This window comes from Macaca thibetana, chromosome 7 (assembly GCF_024542745.1).
Source record: "Macaca thibetana thibetana isolate TM-01 chromosome 7, ASM2454274v1, whole genome shotgun sequence".
Classification (NCBI taxonomy): domain Eukaryota; kingdom Metazoa; phylum Chordata; class Mammalia; order Primates; family Cercopithecidae; genus Macaca; species Macaca thibetana.
The window spans coordinates 151,913,365-151,933,567 of record NC_065584.1 but is presented as its reverse complement, the minus strand read 5'-3'; the positions used below and the strand labels follow the sequence as shown (position 1 = coordinate 151,933,567).

General features: G+C 37.4%; 1 protein-coding gene across 2 annotated transcripts in view; it reads right to left on the bottom strand.

Moving 5' to 3' along the window:
* The window catches only part of IQCH (IQ motif containing H), a 257,001-nt gene that overhangs the window by 162,037 nt on the left and 74,761 nt on the right, over positions 1-20,203 (bottom strand). For both annotated transcript variants that reach the window (XM_050795929.1, XM_050795930.1), the window contains exons 6-7: positions 10,553-10,673; positions 3,496-3,624 (exon numbers count right to left, since the gene is read on the bottom strand). In XM_050795929.1, coding sequence (XP_050651886.1) covers positions 3,496-3,624; positions 10,553-10,673 — 250 coding nt within the window. The remainder of the gene's footprint in view (positions 1-3,495; positions 3,625-10,552; positions 10,674-20,203) is intronic.

Sequence of the window (20,203 nt, the reverse complement as noted above, 5' to 3'; positions counted from 1 at the left end):
ATTAATGTAATTACATATATTAATATAACCTATTAACTAAAAGGAATAAACTATTAATACAACCTGAATGACTCTCCAGAGAATTATATTGAATGAAAAAAGCCAGTTCTAAAATTCACTGTATTAGATGAAATGGATGATTTAGAATTGTCCATTCGTATGGCTATAAAAGGGCACTATGAGGAACCTTTGTGGTAATGGAACTATTCTATATCTTGCCTGCATCAATATTATACTTGTGGTATTATATTACAGTTTTGCAACATGTTACTATTGGGGAAAACTGTGTAAAGAGTACAAAGGATCTCTGCATTTTTTCTTACAACTACATGTGAATCTACCATTATCTCAAAATGAAAAGTAAAAACAACAACAACAACAACAAAAAACAGTAGCAGTGAAATGCCAAGCCACAGGGTAGGAAAAATTATTTGCAATACATGTAACTGATAAAAGATTAGTACCCAGAATATCTAGTAATTCCTATAAATCACTAAGAAAAAGAAAGACAATCCAATTTCAAAAAAAAAAAAAAGGGTTAAAGCCTTAAATCACCTTACAAGAGAGGATACTCAAATGACCAATACACATTATCAAAACAACTTGCTCAATTTTACTGGTCATCAGGAAAGTAGAAATTAAACCCACAAAGACATACCACAACAGACTCTTCAGGATGGCTAAAGTTTTAAAAACTGAAGAAATATCAAGTGTTGACAAGGACAAATATTCTGGAACACTCATATACTGCCAGTAGGAAAATAAGTCAGTATAACCACGTTGGAAAACTGTTTGGCAGTATCTATTAAATCTGATCATATATAAACACTAAGACTCAGCAATTCCATTTTTTCATATATCTTCAACAGAAATGCTACATATGTGCATTAAAAGATACCTACATATGTGCATTAAAAGGCAAGAATTAATAATTAAGGCATTAAAAGTACAAGAATGCTCATAATGACTGGGCACGGTGGCTCACGCCTGTCCTCCCAGCACTTTGGGAGGCCAAGGTGGGTGGGTCACCTGAGGTCAGGAGTTCAAGACCAGCCTGACAAATATGTTGAAACCCCGTCTCTACTAAAAATACAAAAATTAGCTGGGCATGGTGGCGTGTGCCTGTAGTCCAAGCTACTCAGGAGGCTGAGACAGGAGAATTGCTTGAACCCAGGAGGTGGAGGTTGCAGTAAGCCGAGATCACACCACTGCACACTCCAGCCTGGGCAACAGAGCGAGACTCCATCTGGAAAAAAAAAAAAAAAAGTATGCTCATAGTAGTATTATTCCTAATAGCTCTATAGTATAAACCACTAAAATTCCCATCAACACTAGAATGAATACAAAATTGAAGCACATTCACAGATATTCATTCATATATTCATATATATTTATGCTTGATGCCTCTCTTTCCCTCACTTCTATCCAATAGTCAGTCCTCATGCTTCCACCAAAATATAACCTGAATTTGTTCACTTCTCTTCATCTCCATTGATACCATCCTCCTCATATCCACCGTCATTTCTCACCTGGTTTATGGCAATAGTCATTTACTCTCCAAGCTCCCACTATGATTTGTTATCTGCAAAGCAGTTATTGAAACATACATCAGATCATCCCATACTCTGTTTAAATCCGTCAGTGGGTTCTCTCTGTTAGCAGAATTAAATGTAACTCTTCACTGTGGTTTGGAAGGCTGCCATGCTGATTCTGGTATAGTCTAAGGTATTTAAAAAGAAAGATCTTAAAGATACGCTGAGTCGTTTAAATAAATTAAGAGTTCTTTATCTCTCATACACAGTTCAAAGGAAGGCAGTCCTGGGTTGGCAGGGCAGTTCTGCAAGACTCAACATGGAGTTCCATCTCTGGCTCCAAAATGCATGCCCAAGTTTCATCATCACATCTGCATCCCAGCTAGCCAGAAGAAGGAAAGGCAAAAAAGGGGCTATGCTTCTTTTCTCTAAAGAGCACAGTCCAGAACTTTTTCAGTCTACTTCTGCTTAACATCTTCATTGTCCACAGCCTCCTCACATGGCACACCCAGCAGCAAGTAAGCCTGGGAAATGTCTTCAGTTAAAATGACATGTGCCGACCCACAACTCTATTACTATGGAGGTAGGGGAAGAGTAAATATTGAGGACAACTCAGTCTTGGCTCTAGCCTACAGCACATAATCCCTCTCTACTTCTCCACCTTCATCTCTTCCCTTTTTCTCCCTTGCTCATAGTTTGGCCTTCTTGCTCATGAAGGGCCTTTGTCCCTGTGCTGTCATATATCTAAAATGCTCTTCTCTAGATCTCTACATGACCGGCTTTTCTTCATCGTTTGAATCTCAGCTCAAGCCTCCTATCTCTTCTGAGAGACATTCCTTGACCCTTCCCTCACAAGCAAAGTAGCCCCCTCCTTATCATTCTCTAACCCATATTGTTTTATTTCTAGCATTTATCACTCGCTGAAATTCTCATTTACTTCTCTGCTTAGTACCTGTCTCCCTCTAGAATATAAACACCATGAGAACAGAACCGCTGTCTGACATTTTCTGCTGGATCTCCAGCACCTAGACGCTACTTTGGATAAAACAATAACTCGACAAATATTTATTTATTTTTAAATATTAGGAAAAAATTATTTATATAACAAATAATTAAATATGAATTAATTCAGCCAAAACCTATCATTATATGACTGGGAAAACTGCAGCCCAGAGAAAGTAAATGGTTTGCCCAAGATTCTGCAACGAGTTACTAGATTCCCAGGTCGGTGCTTCTCTCTAGCACCCTATTTCATCCAGTATTTTCTTTGAAATCTTCTTCCATTATCTCAGCCCTCAGCAATTATTACTCTGAACTCCCATGGCACTAGACTTTAAAGTCCATTTGGTTTTTGTTCCATGTCACTTTATATCGTTATTTATCTTTATTATATCTATCTTGTTTCCCCAGCCAAACTGTAAGCCCTTTGAAAATACGAACCTTCTAACACACACAGAGAACACAGGCCCTCAATATGTAATTTACAAAGATGGCTAAAGTTAATTTATTTTTATTTATTTATTTATTTTTTTGAGACGGAGTTTCGCCCTTGTTGCCCAGGCTGGAGTGCAGTGGCGTGATCTTCACTCACAGCAACCTCTGCCTCCCAGGTTCAAGTGATTCTCCTGCCTCAGCCTCCCAAGGAGCTGGGATTGCAGGCAGGAGCCACCACGTCCACTAATTTTGTATTTGTAGTAGAGACAGGGTTTCATCATGTTGTCCAGGCTGGTCTCAAACTCCTGACTTCAGATGATTCACCTGCCTTGGCCTCCCAAAGTGCTGGGATTACAGGTGTGCCTGTACCCGGCCCAATTGATTTATTTACTAAAGTGAAACTCAGGATGATTACAACTTTCATCTTGTCCTATTATTGAGGACAAAAGTTGGCTACTAGAAGGCTAGATTTGGGGCAGAGATAATATCTGTGTGTCCCCAACTGAACAGACACGCGAGAGCGTCTTACCTGCAGCTGGAATCTTACGTGCTTCACCAAAACTGTGCAGGGGAGCTGCTCTGGGTATAATGGGTGGATTCTGAAAGGTAATCCTTGCTGTTGGTGGAATCAGCCCTCGTTCTATCATACTTAAAATCCCTAAAAAGAAACATTAATAGAATGTGAGTTTAATTCCAAGCAATTCCACAAAGTCAGAGCTCTATAAATTTCACAAGTGTAATTTACTCCATTCATCATCTTATTTGTGAGGGTACATCTAGTGCCTTAATCCTTTGCATGAAAAAATAGCTACAATACACATTCATTTAAATGTAATATTCTAACCCAAGGAAAAATGTCATTTCCAATGGCAGTAACATGAAATAAAATTGCACTAAAGTAATTTCATTTTAAAGTGGAAATATAATTTCAAGGCAAACTAAAACTTCTTTATACTTATGGTATTTTCAATCATTGGTAATACTATTGCTCTTTTTAAAATTCAGAGAAATCAGGCACACATTCTTAATAACTAAGGAGATCCTTTGTTCCAAAAGAAGGAAATCTGTGTACTTGAAACCATGCCCCTGTTGTATAATCAGTCATGCTTTATGAAATAAGGAGTTATTTTCAGACATTTCTCATATCACCAGAAGATATTAATGCTCAGATAGGTTATTTTGATACAACTGGGCAAAATGGTTAGTATTAATGTAACTAATTCACAATTCCTAGCATTCATACTGTGTTACCATGGCTGGTGCCAAATCTTTTAAAGGATAAGAGACATCATTAAATGAATAAACAAATGAATAAATCAATGAATGATCGACCAAAGCCTGCTGTTAGAGGGAAAACTTTTGTTAAGGTGGATCTACTATATTGAAACCAGAAACCTAGAAACTTGGGGACGACTTGCAATAAATTTGTGATAGGGCTTCAGTTTCTTCTTGTTCTTTTACATAATAGAAAGTAAGTAAAGAACTCTGGGTCTCAACAAAATCCTAGAATACAAACTGTGTATTCAAGTTGGCCTAAGTTGAAGAATTTGGCACACAACTTGGTCCCTTCTAAGAGGGACCAATATTATTTCCATTTACCTTATGACCTCTATACTATATTACTATTAAGAATGTTAGTCTAGTGTTATAGGAATTCAGTAGAATGATCACTGAAGGGTTGGAGAGCTGAAAAACGTTCACTTGTAAAACAATGATTCCAAAGAGAAATCTTCAGTTTACTTACTGCAGACTCATTTAGGGGAAGAATTTCTTATTAAAAGCAAATTCCTGGGCCCCAACTCAGACCTGTCCAAACTTCTGAGGACAGAGCCTGGTAATCTGCATTATTGAAGGCTCCAGGAGATATTCATGTGCACTGAAGTTTGAGAACCACTAGAATTGGGGCCCAGTAACATATACGTTAAATAAGCACTCCAGGTTAATCTTTTGTACTCTTAACACTTAAAAACTACTGATCCAGAGTATAACACTTTAGGACCTTTTTGAAATTAGTACTTCGGGTTTTAATTTTTATAACACTAGATTGAACTACTTTAAAAATCTTGTTAAGACTAATTCTTTGTTCTCACAAATACTTTCCACCTATAAATATCAAATTTCATTTCCAAGAACTCTGCCTGTTTTGCAGATGTGAAAAACAGGTCTCCTTATAATTCAGTATATTTTCAATTCAAGAGTCAGTTTCATTCTCTGAGAATTCTGAAGACTATAAGCACTATTTCAACCCATGCTTTAGTGCTGGTTGAAGCAATCATCTTAATTTCAGACAAACACATATGTGTGTCCATCTACTATTGGAAGGAAAAAATTAAGACTTTGGAATAAGTAGAAGAGATTACTGAGTATCTTTTCACTGAAATGCTGGAACCTCTGAAGATTATCTGACCTATAGTCCTACAGTACTCTGTGCATCTTTGTTTTGTTTTGCTTTTTTAGAGACAAGGTCTCATTCTGTTGATCAGGTTGGAGTGCAGTGGCACCATCATAGCTCACTGCACCCTTGAATGCCTGGGCTAAAGTGATCCTCCTGCCTTATCCTTCCAAGTAGCTGAAACTATTGGAATAGCACCATCACATCTGGCTTTTTTTTTTTTTTTTTTTTTTTTTGATGTAGAGACTAGGTCTCGCTATATTGTCCAGGCTAGTCTTGAACTCCTGGCTTCAACCAATCTTCCTGCCTTGGGCTAGCAAGGTTTTGGGATTATGGGTGTGAGCCACTGTGCTAGGCTGTATCTTTGTTTTTAACTGTCCATTTTATAATTCCATAAAGATTAAGGTTCATTTGTAGAAATCTGATAAGAATGTCACTAATTCTTGTTTCTACACATGCAAATTTAAATTCTTACATGTGGAAGGACAAGTCCCTGAAAGGCAGTTTTGCATCCATTTGCAAATTTATTTAAATACTCTCAATTTATAAATGTGTTTATTTGGATTGTCCTTTGAATTTACTGTAACATCTTGCTAGTTCCCTCAATTAATAAGTTAATAAAGTCTTTGACATGTGTTCATTTTATATTTATATAAGAGTCATAACTTTACTTTTGAAAAAATCATCCTTTAACAGTTTTGGAGTTCCCACTGAGATGAGCAAAAGGGTCACCTGAAATCATCAGAAATGATGTATCTCACAGGAAGCCAAGCCCAGGCATGATTTTTCTTGGCCCCCACAGGTTAATTTAAAGTTTCTTGTTTTTCTAATTTTAATTTTACTCTCTATTAATTTGTTTTTCTTTTTCATTCATTTATGAATGGCAAGTTATTCCCTGTTGGCAGCTGCCATGATTGGGAATTTGGTGATCTCTGGAAATGATCTAATGTCTTATAGAGAGCATAGTTTGTTAGTTTTTGTCCATCTGTCTATTTTGAGCTCAAATTAGGAATTTCTTGTTCACAAGGAAGGAGAACAACTCTTTGATATCTGGACTGGTAAGCTTTTTGTGTTTTTATTTTCTCTTTCTTTTTTTTTCTTTTTCTTTCTTTTCTTTTTTTTTTTAAGACACTCTGTAGCCCAGGCTAGAGTACAGTGGCATGATCTCAGTTCACTGCAACCTCTGCCTCTAGGGCTCAAGCCATCCTCTCGCCTCAGCCTTCTGAGTAGCTGGGACTACAGGTTCACCACCATGCCCAGCTCACTTTTGTATTTTTTGTTGGGGTTGGGGTTTTGCCATGTTGCCCAGGCTGGTCTCGAACTCCCAGACTCCAGCAATCTGTCTATGTTGGTAGCCTCCCAAAATGCTGGGATTAGAGGCATGAGCCACTGCGTCTGGCCACTGTGTTTATTCTCTATTTATCTGTGGCTGAAACGGTAGAATTGAGGATATACACTCTATCCATATGTCTTTGTATCCATAATTCAGAAAGTTCCTTATCTCACATTGTGAGTGTAGAATGTTTTCCTGTCTCTATATGGCGTTAATAAATTAGATCATAAAGGCTCTTAAAGGAATTCTGTTCTGATTGGCTTGTAGAGATAAATAAGTGCTTACATAAATTGAATATTCATAAAATTACCAAAAATAAAGAAATGAAACTTGTAATGCTTTGAATGTGCTCCCTGGACATCCCAAATTCAGAAACTCTCATTGAGTCTCTACTTTTCAGGGCAATATAGTAATTTACATAGTTTCGATGCTGTTCTCTTTGTACTAAGATATAATTCGAAAAATCACTATTGAGCCAACGCCTTGCCTAGAATTTTATATTTGAGAATAATGTTTATTTAATCAGGTATAACAAGTTACTTTTTCTTTTTTTTTGAGAAGGAGTCTCTCTCTGTTGCCCAGACTGGAGTGCAGTGTCATGATCATGGCTCATTGCACCTCTGCCTCCTGGGTTCAAGCAATTCTTGTGCTTCAGCCTCCCGAGTAGCTGGGATTACAGGTGCCCACCATCACACCTGGCTAATTTTTGTATTTTTAGTAGAGATGAGGTTTTGCCATGTTGGCCAGGCTGCTTTCGAACTCCTGACCTCAGGTGATCTGCTCGCCTTGGCCTCCCAAAGTGCTGGGATTACAGGCGGAACCACTGTGCCCAGCCGACGAGTCACTTTTACAGAATCAAGGTTGATGCGTGATAGAGCCAATGCTTACAAAGTCCTCCCAGAAAAACTAGCCTGGTATATGGCTTACATGATTTTCAGCCTTTTAAGTGGTAAGGAAGGTTACATGCTATAGCCCCAAGAACTTTAAGATATTTGGAGGACTTCTAGAAGAGAGAAATGTACCCAAATGTATAGGTCCTGCAGTTGAAATCTGATGAACAGAGTTTCTTGGGCTTGATTTCCTAGCCTTGGGATAGCAAATAATAGGGGATTTTATTCAGGCTGAGATTCCCTACAAAAACTTCCAACAAAGCAAATTTAAAGTAGTTTATATGGTAATGAACATTTTTGCTCCACCTATGTAAATTATCAGGCCAAACCTACTGAGACCAGCCTTATTCTGCGATTTTTTGGTTTTTGAGATTGTTTTGGTCAAAAGGGGAGAAGATTATAATATTTTTTTTTAAGTTTTAGAATAAGCAAATGGGATCACTGGATACCCTTTTAATAGAGTCCTGAAATCTCCAGTGAATATCTGAGCCTAGTCTTTGATTAGGCTACTTACGACACTGTAGATATTGAGGTTACTTTATAAATAACTGATCATAATGCAAATAATTCTTATCTATAGACATGAAAACAAATTCTGTCTGGTGAAGGGGAATTCTCCTCATGGGAAATCCAATTTTGCATTTATTTGCAAATTTACTTCAATATTCCTGATCTACAAATGTGTCCATTCTTTGGATTCTCTTTGAACCGGTTGTTAACTGATGAATTAAATAAAAATCTTTGACCTGTGTTCATTTTATGTTTGTATGACAGTCGTGATTTTAGCTGTTTTTGAAAGTTATCCTTTAACACCATTGTTTTATTAAATCCTCATCATGTTTAATAAAACACCAGGTTTTATTAAATCCACTCTTACTTTCCTGTTGAATAGATTAAGAATTATAAGTTCATTCATTCTGTCATTCATTTAACTAATAAAGTGCCTATTATGTGTCAAGAACTATTCTGTGGGCTGGGGATGCAGTGGCGAACCAGAAAGACCTCATGGAGCCTCTAGTGGTGAAGAAGATATTAAATAGATTTAAAATAAATATATTATGATAAACTGTGATAATCTCTGAAGGAAAAGGACAGGTGCTTGAGGAAGTGGCCCTTACTGGCAGAGGAAAAGGCACTTGTGAAGGCCTGATCTGCAAATGTGCTTGGCCTGATAAAGATTAGAGAGAAGGCTTAGGGGGCTAAGTATAAAGACAGCTGAGTGGGATGAGAAATGGAGATGTAGGTGAGGGCCAGATCAAGTACGCCTTGTTCATAGAGTTCGGAGTTTATTCTAAGACAGAGAGCAATTTGCCTCAGGTCACAGACCCAAGCTGAAATTTGGTCTATGTAATGTAAAACTTGTATTCTTAACCATTTGGAGGGGTGGGGTGAAGCTTTCTTTTTTGGATTTAGCCAGGTATTCAAGAAAAAGTAGGAAAGTTTAAAGTTCATTTTTCAAAATGATTCTCTCTTCGGCATGTTATTAGTCTTTCACCTCATTCTGGACCTGTGTAGATCTGGGGTGAGGCTTAAACAACATTTAAGGGCATTAGAAACACCTAAAAAAATATAGACACTGTATTTATATTTCTGTGACTTGTGGCTTCCTGACATTCATAGTATCTTGCACAATACCAGACATATTGCAAGTACTCAATAAATATTTGTCGATTAATTTATTAATCCCTAATATTATGGTAGGCCATGTGTTCTCATGAAGATAATTTAGAAATGAAAATGTGATTTTATTTCTGGATGAAGTTGCCAAAATTCTAGATTTACCTTTATTTTGTGGCAACTTTTTATTGTCTCTATTGCTAAAGCATAGTAGAGAGATAGATAGACAGACAGACAGACAGAAGGATATATCGATCCATTCATTCATTCATTCACTATTTCATTCATCCTAATTTGGTTCAGGAAGAATATAAGATGGTATTAAAGCAAGAAATGGGAACACTCTGCTGGTGTTATTTAGTATTCCCAGCAAGTAAATATTACATAAGCTAACTAGAAAGCATATGTCACAAAGATTGCTGAACAATGGTTTATAACTATTAAAGTTGTGAGCTTAACAAATCCAGAGACTTATAATAATGTCAGGTTATCTACCACCAGCAGACAGAGGATGCAGTAGCTAGAAGCTGGAGAACTTTGGATTTCCAGGTGGCAGAATAACCTTTGGGAACCAGCTTTGGGTCCTAAATATTCCAGACCAATGGGCAGAAAGTGAGATAAGAAGTAATTAAAGACCATCTCACTAAGTTATATTTGAGATAGGAAAGGGATCCACTTAGGCATTCTTTAACACTTTGGTCAATTAAATTAAATACCAGAGATGGTTACACTTAGAACATTCAGTATTTGGTCACTTGTTTGCTTATTCTTTCATTTTCTTATTCACTCAACCTACACTTAGTATCTACAAAATGCGGGATATGGTTCTAGGTACTAGAGATACTGAGATAAAGATGAAATCCTTTGCTTAAAAACAAAATCCACTGGTTTCACAAGACTAGAGTTTAGACTAAAACATGCATAGTTTAAACACTAATTACATTAATTCTGGCTTCATATTTCCTTATAATAGGATATTGAAATAAATTTTTAAAATGCTGCCAGAATAATAATATATCAGAAATGATCTGCTCAGAAACTTAATAAATTCTAATGCTATCACATAAACACAATGATCATTTTACTAGGTAATAACACCATCTATATTTAATATAATCAATATTAAATCCATAGAATGATGAATTTTAAAGGTGGAAGGGACTCTAGTGATTGTCTTGTCCAACTTTTTGATTTACAGAGCAGGAAACTCAGACCAGAGTGAGGACCTGACTTGTCTGAGGTCACCCAGGAGAATCAGTAGGTGAGCCAGAGTCCAAATTCAGGCCTCCGATCCTACCTCAATGCTCTTTCTCTTAAGTTCCTAAACGCATAAAATGGCTATCGAATCACTAACCTTTGCGGGCATCTGCTTGTAAGACTGGTACAGGAGTGAAATAGGGATCTGTGCGATGAGAAGACGGCAGAACCGTGAGGTTGGATACGGTAGACCCTTTGATTAACTTTGGAACATTTACCTAGATAATCAAAAATTTGTTTCAGCAAACATTTCTGCCTTCACAGTGAACACAGTTTTCTTCTTGTAAACAATAAAGTTATGAATAGTTGCATTAAGTTTTAATAAAGTAGCAATATCAGCTCCAATTTTATTGCTCATGAATGCTCTGTGCTATTGTCTACTACTGTCAGGAGTTTGTGTAATTTAAAATAGCTAATTAAATCCAATTAACATGTTGTGGTTTCCACTATATAAAGTCAACATAGTAGTTAATAAAAGAACTATTAAGATTTTGTTCAATTTTAATGACTACAATATAAAAATGCTAAATCTTGACAGAGGAGGTTTTGAATACAGCAAAGTTTTGTACCAAAAAATTTCCCAGGAAATAAATGTTAGAGTGTTAATGTTAAAAAAAAACCTGGAAGAATTAAAAGATAAACATATCAATCAATATTAATCCTGAGTAGATTTTTTTGCAGATCTCAGAGATGGTTACAAAGACACAATATCTGGATTAGTTATAGAAGATAATTACTTTTCCTAAAGTCATAAAATGTTTTTATTACAGTTACAAAATATGAATTGTTTCTATTAAATGGTTTCTAGATTTTAAAGATTACATATATTGCATATAAATCACATTTGTTTGTATAGTCCAACTACACCATTTTTACCTTTATTATAGGAGTTTATGAATTACTTGGGTTCTCTCAGCAGGGAAGATGCAACTGTTTGGTATTTATAGACTGAATTTTCAAGTCATTTTCCAAACATTAATTAATTTGCATAACTTCCAAGGGAACTAGGTAACAGTTTGCTATTTAACTAATAAAGAACTTAAGACATAAAGATTAGATTTGTTTCAGGCCATACAGTATACTAGAGATGCACAGATTATTCAATTCTGAAATTAATCTGATTTTACATTAGTAAAATTTGCCATTGGACTCGGTGGCACAATACCTTATTGCCATTAAGGTCATAGTGACTTTAAGGAAAAACAAAGGGAAAGCTTCATCGAGACCGGGGGAGAAAATCACTTCACAAAATAAGTATCTATGAGCTGAGAAATGTCTGGAGAAAGGGTTAGGGCCCCCACTGCCAGGATGTGGTAACACCATGAGTATCAAACACTTTGATGATGTTTGGTAAATAAATATAAATAGTATTTTGAATAGGAAAGAATAGACTGTTAGCGCAATCTGTGTCTCCCCAGGTGAGTCAGAAGGGGAAAGGGAGGTGCTACCAGCCTCACCTTAATGAGAGTGTGGGACTCGTAAGATTTATTTATTATGAGACTTTGGTCTTCCTGATCCACCTTGGTTTCTTGCCCTCACACTCAGCTCTCCTCTCCCCACCTCATCTCCAGACATGAGTAGCTTCCAGGATCTCCTCCTAATCAGAGAGGCAGAGATACCCAATGCACTGTGCTCTAGAAGGCATGTACATAGCTGAGGATATTCAATATCAAAAGTGGCAGGGTCTCCACTTGTCTGATTGATATAGGGGTCAGTGAGACAAAGGTAAATCGGAGGAGGAGAGAAAGATTCAACTTAAATAAACCTGTCAAGCACTGTGATGATGTAAAATATAGGCTTGGCAGTTTCAGGACACAGAGCATAATTTATCTGGATTTTCTGAAAGCCTTTGACAAAGAACACCTGACAACCTGCTCTGGCAAGCTAAAGCAGCAGGATCCAACATAAAACACAATATAAAGGATGACACAAAGGAGAGGAGAGTAGGCAGGTGATGTTCAGACTCTGTCAGGCAATCAGCACATTCATAACACTGCTTTAATTCTTTCAATTGCATCAGTCTAAACAATGTAAACACCAGATCGAAGAACTATGCTGAAAAGGCAGTGAGGTGACTGTGTGTGTAGTGTGTGTGTGTGCACGTGTGTGTATGTGTGTGTGGGTATGTGTTGGGAAATGGAAGGTCGTGTTTTCGTTGACAGAAATAAATCCCTCAGATAGCGTCAGATAGGAAACATCTGCCCACTGTGCTGTCCTGTTCCACGGTAAGCATAACCACTTTTGTGTATGCTTGGTTGGAGGGTGAAGGAATGAAACGACCTTCAGCATTTACTGAGCACTTACTATATAACACTAACTTTAACACGATGAGCATTAAATTTCATGAGCAATGGAAAAGCTAAGGGCTGTAGGAGTATAGAAGAGGGAGTAATTAACTCTGCCTGCTTGTATTGCAGAAGGCTTTGCAGCGACTCTCAGCCCTGGCTGTATGTTAGAATCACTCAGGGAGCTTTTAAAAATACTGCTGCCTGGGCCCCAACCCTGGGCAATTAACTCAGAATAGGTGGGCTGAGGCCTGGGTCTCAGTATTTCTAGAAAGCTCCCCAGGTGATTCTGATGCACAGCCAAAGTTAAGATGTACTGCAGTAAGTGATATTTAAATTGCATCTTAAAGAAAGAACTAAATTATATCAGGTGGAGAAGAGGATGCAGTTATAGGTAGAAAAAGTGGTAGCAATGGTGCAAAATAGCATATTTTATGCATAAAGATTTCACTGATGAGGAGGAGCTCTATGTGACTGGAGTATAGGGTATGGGTATGAGGAGGGTAGGATGAGGGAATGAGACTGGAAAGGTAGACTGAAACTGATGCAAATTAAAGAAACCAGCTTTATGAATGTGCTGATCGCCTGAAAGGATTCAAATATCATCTGCTGTGGCTGCTTCTTTTTGTCATGCTTTTTATTATACTTTATTCTGCAACCATACTTTGTAGTTTGTATAATATGATATAATATAAATCATATTATAAATAGAACAATGTCCCTTATAGCTAGTTTTTCATTATTATTTCCTCAACTGGAATTTGGAACTTTATCACTTGATGTTAAATCTTCTATAATAGCTTTAAAAATTTTTTTTTGAGACAGAGTCTTACTCTGCCACCCAGGCTGGAGTTCAGTGGCATGATCAAAGCTTATTGCAGCCTTCACCTCCTGAGCTCAGGTGATCCTCCCACCTCGGCCTCCCAGGTAGCTGGGACCACAAGTGTGCACTGACACACCTGGTTACTTTTTTGTGTTTTTTTGTAGAGACGGGGTTTCACTATGTTGCCCAGGCTGGTCTTGAACTCCTGAGCTCAAGCCATCCTCCTGCCTTGGCCTCCCAAAGTGTTGGGATTACAGGTATGAACCAATGCGCGCAGCCGAAAATTTTTGAAAATGTAAAAAATATAGAAAAGCTTAAAGAAGAAAACAGCAATCATATTCCCATCAGCCAGAATTAACTACTGTTAATATTATGGCATATTTGCTTCCAGTGTTTTCAAATAGGAAAACCACTCTATTTTATTATTGTGGTAAAAATGATGTATGCCCATTATAAAGATTTCAAGCAGTGTAGAAATACAAAAGACAAAAGTGTACGAAATCAAGGCAAATATCATCCGGTGATCCATCATCCCTGACACCTTTAGAATGATTAATACATCCTTGTATAAAAAATAGGACTTATGTTATTAATTTTACACGAGGAAAAAAGGCTGCATTAAGTCTAACACATTATTAAACTTCAAATAAATATTTCTTTACCACAAGATTTCTCTGAATTAAAAATGATGCCTCTTCAAGGTCTGGCAAATTTTTCCTTAAAGGGCCAAATAACAAATATTTTAGGCATGAAGGCTCTGTTCAGATCTGTTGTTTTGTAGTTAAAAGCAGCAGGCAGACAATGTGTAAATAAATGGGTGAAGCTGTATGCTGCGGTCTGAATGTTAGTGTCCCCCCTAAATTCACATGTTGAAACTTAATCACCAATGTGATACTTTTAAGAGATGGGGCCTTTGGAAGGTGGTTAGATCATGAGGATGGAATCGTCATGAATGGGGTTATAAAAAGAGACCCCAGAGAGCTGCCATGTCCCCTCCATCATGTGAGGACACAGAGACAAGGCGTCATCTATGAACCAGGAAACAGGTCCTCACCAGACACCAAATTTGCCAGCAGCTTGATTTTGGACTTCTCAGCTTCCAAAACTGTGAGAAATAAATTTCTATTGTTTATAAACCACCCAGTTTATTGTATTTTTGTTGTAACAGCCAAAATGGACAAAAACTTTATTTACAAAAACAGGTGGCCCTCAAGCAGTAGTTTGTGTACCCCTGCTCTAGAGTTAAATAAAGTTGATTCTGAAAAACGTTTAGATCTATTTACCACATGATTTCATTTTGGATACTATATCTTAGCTTCAAATGGTGAGATAATCAGAACTCTCTTGATGCCCTGATCGCCACTCTCTCACCTCCCAATATGATTGTATCATTATTTTTATATCACCCAGATTTATAATGTTCCCATTCTGTTTTGGTACCATAATTCTAAGATTGCTTAGTATCAGTTCTACATGTAAATGGGTCCAGTGCTCACAAATAGTTCACTTGTCATGGATTCTCTGCTTGAGCTCTTTGATTGATCTCTTAATTGGCTAGCTTTGGTTACCAAGCAGTTTTTCCCAACAAGTGTTCATGTGTACTTTACTAGAATTAATGCAACTTATACTTGAATTACATCTGGGGTCATTCTTTCTTTTCACCAAATTTTGTAGACATTTCACCATTTTCTTCCACAATGAGAATTATTGTGAAGTCTGACAGCCATCTGCTTTTCCACCCCTGGTAGGTGATTTACTTTCTTTTCATCTGGATGTCTGAAGCATTCTTTCTCTTTGAAATCCAAATATTTACCTAAAAAATATTTGTAGAAGAGTACATCCTGAGTTTCAGCTGAGTACATGGCTGTCCACTTACAGAATACATTTCCCAGCATCCCCTGTGGCTAAATGTGGACAAATGACCAAATTCCGGTCAATAAGGTGTAAGCAGAAATGACCTGTCTAACCTCTGGGTCGTGTCCACAGAGTGCTTGGCAGTACTATCATCATCCTTCCTGTGGGCTGAAATGTAGGTATGGAGAGGAGCCAGCTTCCACCTTTGGGATTAGAATGTCCTGTAACTACTGTAATGAGGAGCTGATGGAGATCAAGATGAAAGAAACCATATCTTGAACGACTGTGTGGAGCAGAGCTGTCCTGCCAGCCTTGGACTTCTCACTCGTGGACTGTTTTGAGAGTGAGAAATAAACTAATTTATTTAAGTCATTATATTTTTGGATTTCTTTGTTATAGTTTGTACCAAACTAATAGGTATATCTATTAGCTTCTAATTAACCTCCTTTGTCTTTTTCTTCTGCATTTACTGTACTTACAGTCTTTTCTCTATGTCAGTATTTTAATATTCAGCAATGTTTGTTATGTTCATTGTATTTATAGTTTATTTATGAGTTCCATAAAGTATTCTGGTATTCAATTTGTTTCCTTATATCTGCAATCTCCCTTTTTTTATTCTGCTATTTTATCATCTCATGTTTGAGCTCATTTTAATTAATTTATGTTCTTATTAGGTTGTAGCATAATGTGAAGAAATTGTGAGAAAATTCCTTCTGTTCCTTCATTTAGGTTGTTTCTACATTAGACTTTGTCTTTTGCAGCCCATAATTCTCCCTTCCATTTCCCCTCCCTTGCTTTCATTAGCTGTGGGTGAAATACTGACTTGGAGAAAATGCAAAAGACCACAGGAAATCCCTATAGTGACTATATCATTTCTTTTTTCCTTGTGCGTACTTGGGTAGCTCTGTCCAGACATTCTACTTGCTGTTATGTAGAATCTCCTCCCCCATTATTTGGTACCAGTGTGTGATCTCTCCCAGCAACATGTGAGAACTGGGCATTCTGGGGTTTTTCTACCTTTCTGTTACCTGAGGGCTTGGACAGGGGAAGCCTCTGTTGAGGTATGCAGTCCTTGTTAAAGTTTTTAGGCTCTCTTGCCTCTCTTGAGATCTTGATAAACATCTTCTATCAGGGCTTGCTTACTTAGTTGAAGATAAGGCCATCCCTCCCTACCTTCAACCCCCAAGCACTCTGGAATATTTTCATAGAGTCCTGAAGACTTTACTTTTCTCAGAAAGTGTCAGACACATTATATACTTTCCAATTTCACGTTTCTTAAAAGTCTCTGTAGTCAGAAGACAGAAAAAATAAGGATGTCTGCTTGATTGTCTTCTCTCCAGATTTTGTAGTATTTTTGAGAATCTCAGTATTTTTACAATTTGCTGGTAGTACCTGGAGGGTCGGGAAAGGTTAGGATTCGAGCTATGCTGTACCTCTCTACTTCGCTCCCACATCTTCTGCTTAGTGAATTTGTGCTCAACCTGGATGATCATATTCGGCAACCCTGACCCAACCCCGTCCCCATATTATGGAAGAGGAAAACTAAGAAACAGAAAGGAGAAATAGTCAAAGCATACAGTTTATCAATTTCAGAGGCAGAATGAAAAATGCAAGTCACTGCTTCATGGCCCAGTGGGGCTTTTTTGTTTGTTTGTTTTTTGTTTTTTACTGTACTTTCTTAGTTTCTGATGCTTTCACCAAGCACAGCTTAGGTCACCAGCTCTACCCTTATGTCCTACCACTCTGCCAGCTTTCTCAGGTCTTTCTTGGTGCCACTTAACTTAGCTACAGTAGGATTCTCAATTCCTCTTGGTCAGGTTTAACAGCATTCTTGGAGACAGAAGAAAATTCCCTGGGGAGGCATCTATAGTAAAGGCAAGAATCTTGGGCTTGGAGCACTGGATTGGATTCCTAGCTCTGTCACCTAATTAGCAAAGTGCAGAATGTATGTTATTTAACTTCTCTGAGTCTGTTTTATCTTCTGTAAAACAGGAATCCTCTTATCTACAGTGCAAGTAATTTTTATGTAAAGGATCTGTTTCTGGAAGCATTTCATAATTCTGAACTCACATAATTCAAGACAGGCAAAGAATGGCAGGTATGGCAAAGACTGCTGGCTGACATCCAATGTACTACTCAGCCAGAAATTATACCTCCCAGACTGCCTTGCAGCTTTCTGTGGCTTTCAGACAAGGTTCTGGCCAGTGGTATAGGAACCTACTGACTCTGCTGACTGAAATAAAGACATGATGGTGGGAGGTGAGTAGCCACCTGAGATCACAAGATGCCTGTCCAGGAGGTCAGAGCAGTCAGATGGAAAGTGTGTATGGACCTGACATTGTAGAACTGCCAGATGAGCCACAAACTGCCATGCTCAAACTGTTAACTATGGTTGTATTTAATCTATTATTATTTTCTATATTTTCAGAACTCATATACTAAATAATACAGGACACACAAACACATATAATTCACTATATATGTGTATATATATGTGTATATGTGTGTGTATGTATATATATATATAAAATTCACTCAAATTTGAATTATTTCAACCTTTATGTATAAGGTCAGAATTTGGCTGGGTGCAGCAGCTCATGCCTGCAATCCCAGTGCTTTGGGAGGGTGATGTGGGAGGATCGACTGAGGCCAGGAGTTCGAGACCAGACTAAGCAACATAGTGAGATCCAGTCTCTACAAAAAATAAAAAAAATTATCTGGGCATGCACCTGCAATCTCAGCTACTTGGGAGGCTGAGTGAGGTGAGAGGATTGCTTGAGCCCAGGAGTTTAAGGCTGCAGTGAGCTATAATTATGCCACTACATTCCAGCCTAAGTGACAGAGAGACCCAGTTTCTAAAAATAAAAATAAAAATAAAGCAAGAATTTATTATTTTATATCATGATATTTTGAATTTATAGAATCCTATTTTACATAAAATTCACCATCACTGTTCTTCCATAAGGCTATTGTGAGGAATTAATGAATTAATATATGGAGATGCATTCCATAAATTATTTTTCACACCAGAAATGTGTGAATGGGTTTTTTTTCCATGTAAACATTTTATTGAAGTACAACATTTTTTTCTTTTTCTTTTTTTTTTTTTTGAAACAAGGTCTTGCTCTCTTGCCCATGCTGGAGTGCAGTGGTGTAATCACAGCTCACTGCAGCCTTGACCTCCTGGGCTCAAGCAATCCTCCTACCTCAGCCTCTTGAGTAGCTGGAACTACAGGTGCACACCACCAGGCCTGGGTAATTTTTGTATTTTGTGTAGAGATGAGGTTTCACCATGGTGTCCAGGCTAGTCTTAAACTCCTGGGCTCAGGTGATCCTCCCACCTCAGCCTTTGAAAGTGCTGGGATTACCAGTGTGAGCCACCATTCCCAGCCACAATATTCATTTTTTAAAAGGCAAAAGTGATGAATTGTAACCAAGTGACCACTGTGGGTAACTAGTATCCAGAGCAAGGAGTAGAGCATTACAGGCACCAGAAGCCCCTCTTTTGCTCCCTCCCAGTCACTACCACAACTCAAAGGCAGCCAGCATTCTGAATTCTGTTGCCACCTATTGTTTTTCTGTTTTCAAACTTTATATAAATAGATTATTACAGTAGGTATTCTTTTGTATCTGACTTTTTTCTTTCAAAACTGGTTGTGAGATTCACCATGTTGTTGAGTACAGCAGTATGTTCATGCCATGAACTTTTAAGTATTGATTTTAAGTCATAAATTATACATATAATCAGTAAGACCTGAGCCTCACTATCACTTTTTTGCATTTCTTATAATGTTCCTTCCAGAATATTCTTCTCCTCTAGACTCTGCTATTAAATTCTTGTCACCCTTTAACAACTAGCTTAAATGTAATCTCCTGTAGGAAATCACTTCTGATCTCTTCTTCCTCTGATTTTCTATAGTTTTTCTTTTTACTTATCTTGTTACATTTATAACATATATTGTAATTATTTGTATACTATCCTGAAGGCATTATGCAATTCAAAGCTCATCTAATTCTGTCTTATTATCTCAAGTGAATGAGAAAAAGAGCAAAGAATGTTTTAAAAAATAATCACTTAAAACTTTCTGGGAAGGCGCAATTAAAATGGACATATTAGTAGCGAATATCTTCTATTTTGATAAGGGTAATACAATAGCAAGTATCACCTTTATGGTAATGGTGGAGCAGCTTATAAAAGACTCTCTCCTGAAGACAATAATAACACACTCTGGAAAAATGTAAAAAATAAACAAACAACAACAAAAAACCCCCCCACAAAACTCCAACTATTTGAAGGCACTGAGAATGAAAGCAGGCAGAAACTAGGGGGTGGCTGATCTTGAAAGAAGGGAACTGCAACAGTTGAGATTTATGTGTGTGTAATTTCTGGCCTGAAAGTACTTCTCAGACTATGAAAGGCAGAGTGGCTATAACTCAAGAAGAAAAACACAGTCTTACTGGCTTGAAAGTCAGAGGATGGAGTTTAGTGCTGTCATAAAAGCTGAAAATAGGGGGAAATAATAGAAATGAGGAAATTGCAAGAAGGAGAGGAGACTCCAAAAATTGCAAATAAATGACATAAATCCTTGGCTGACCTCTGAGCTCCAGGTATCTGAAAGAGGTTTTTAAGGAGCCCAGCCAGGATGGAACCGTTAAAGATTTGTAAAAACTGAGCAGAGATTTCAGCTGCTACCAACCACAGCAAGGATAGAGTCTGGAGTTTGAATCTAGCCAAATTAACTGCCTACTTGAATAAATATCAGCACTTTAGAAAGCAAGATAACAA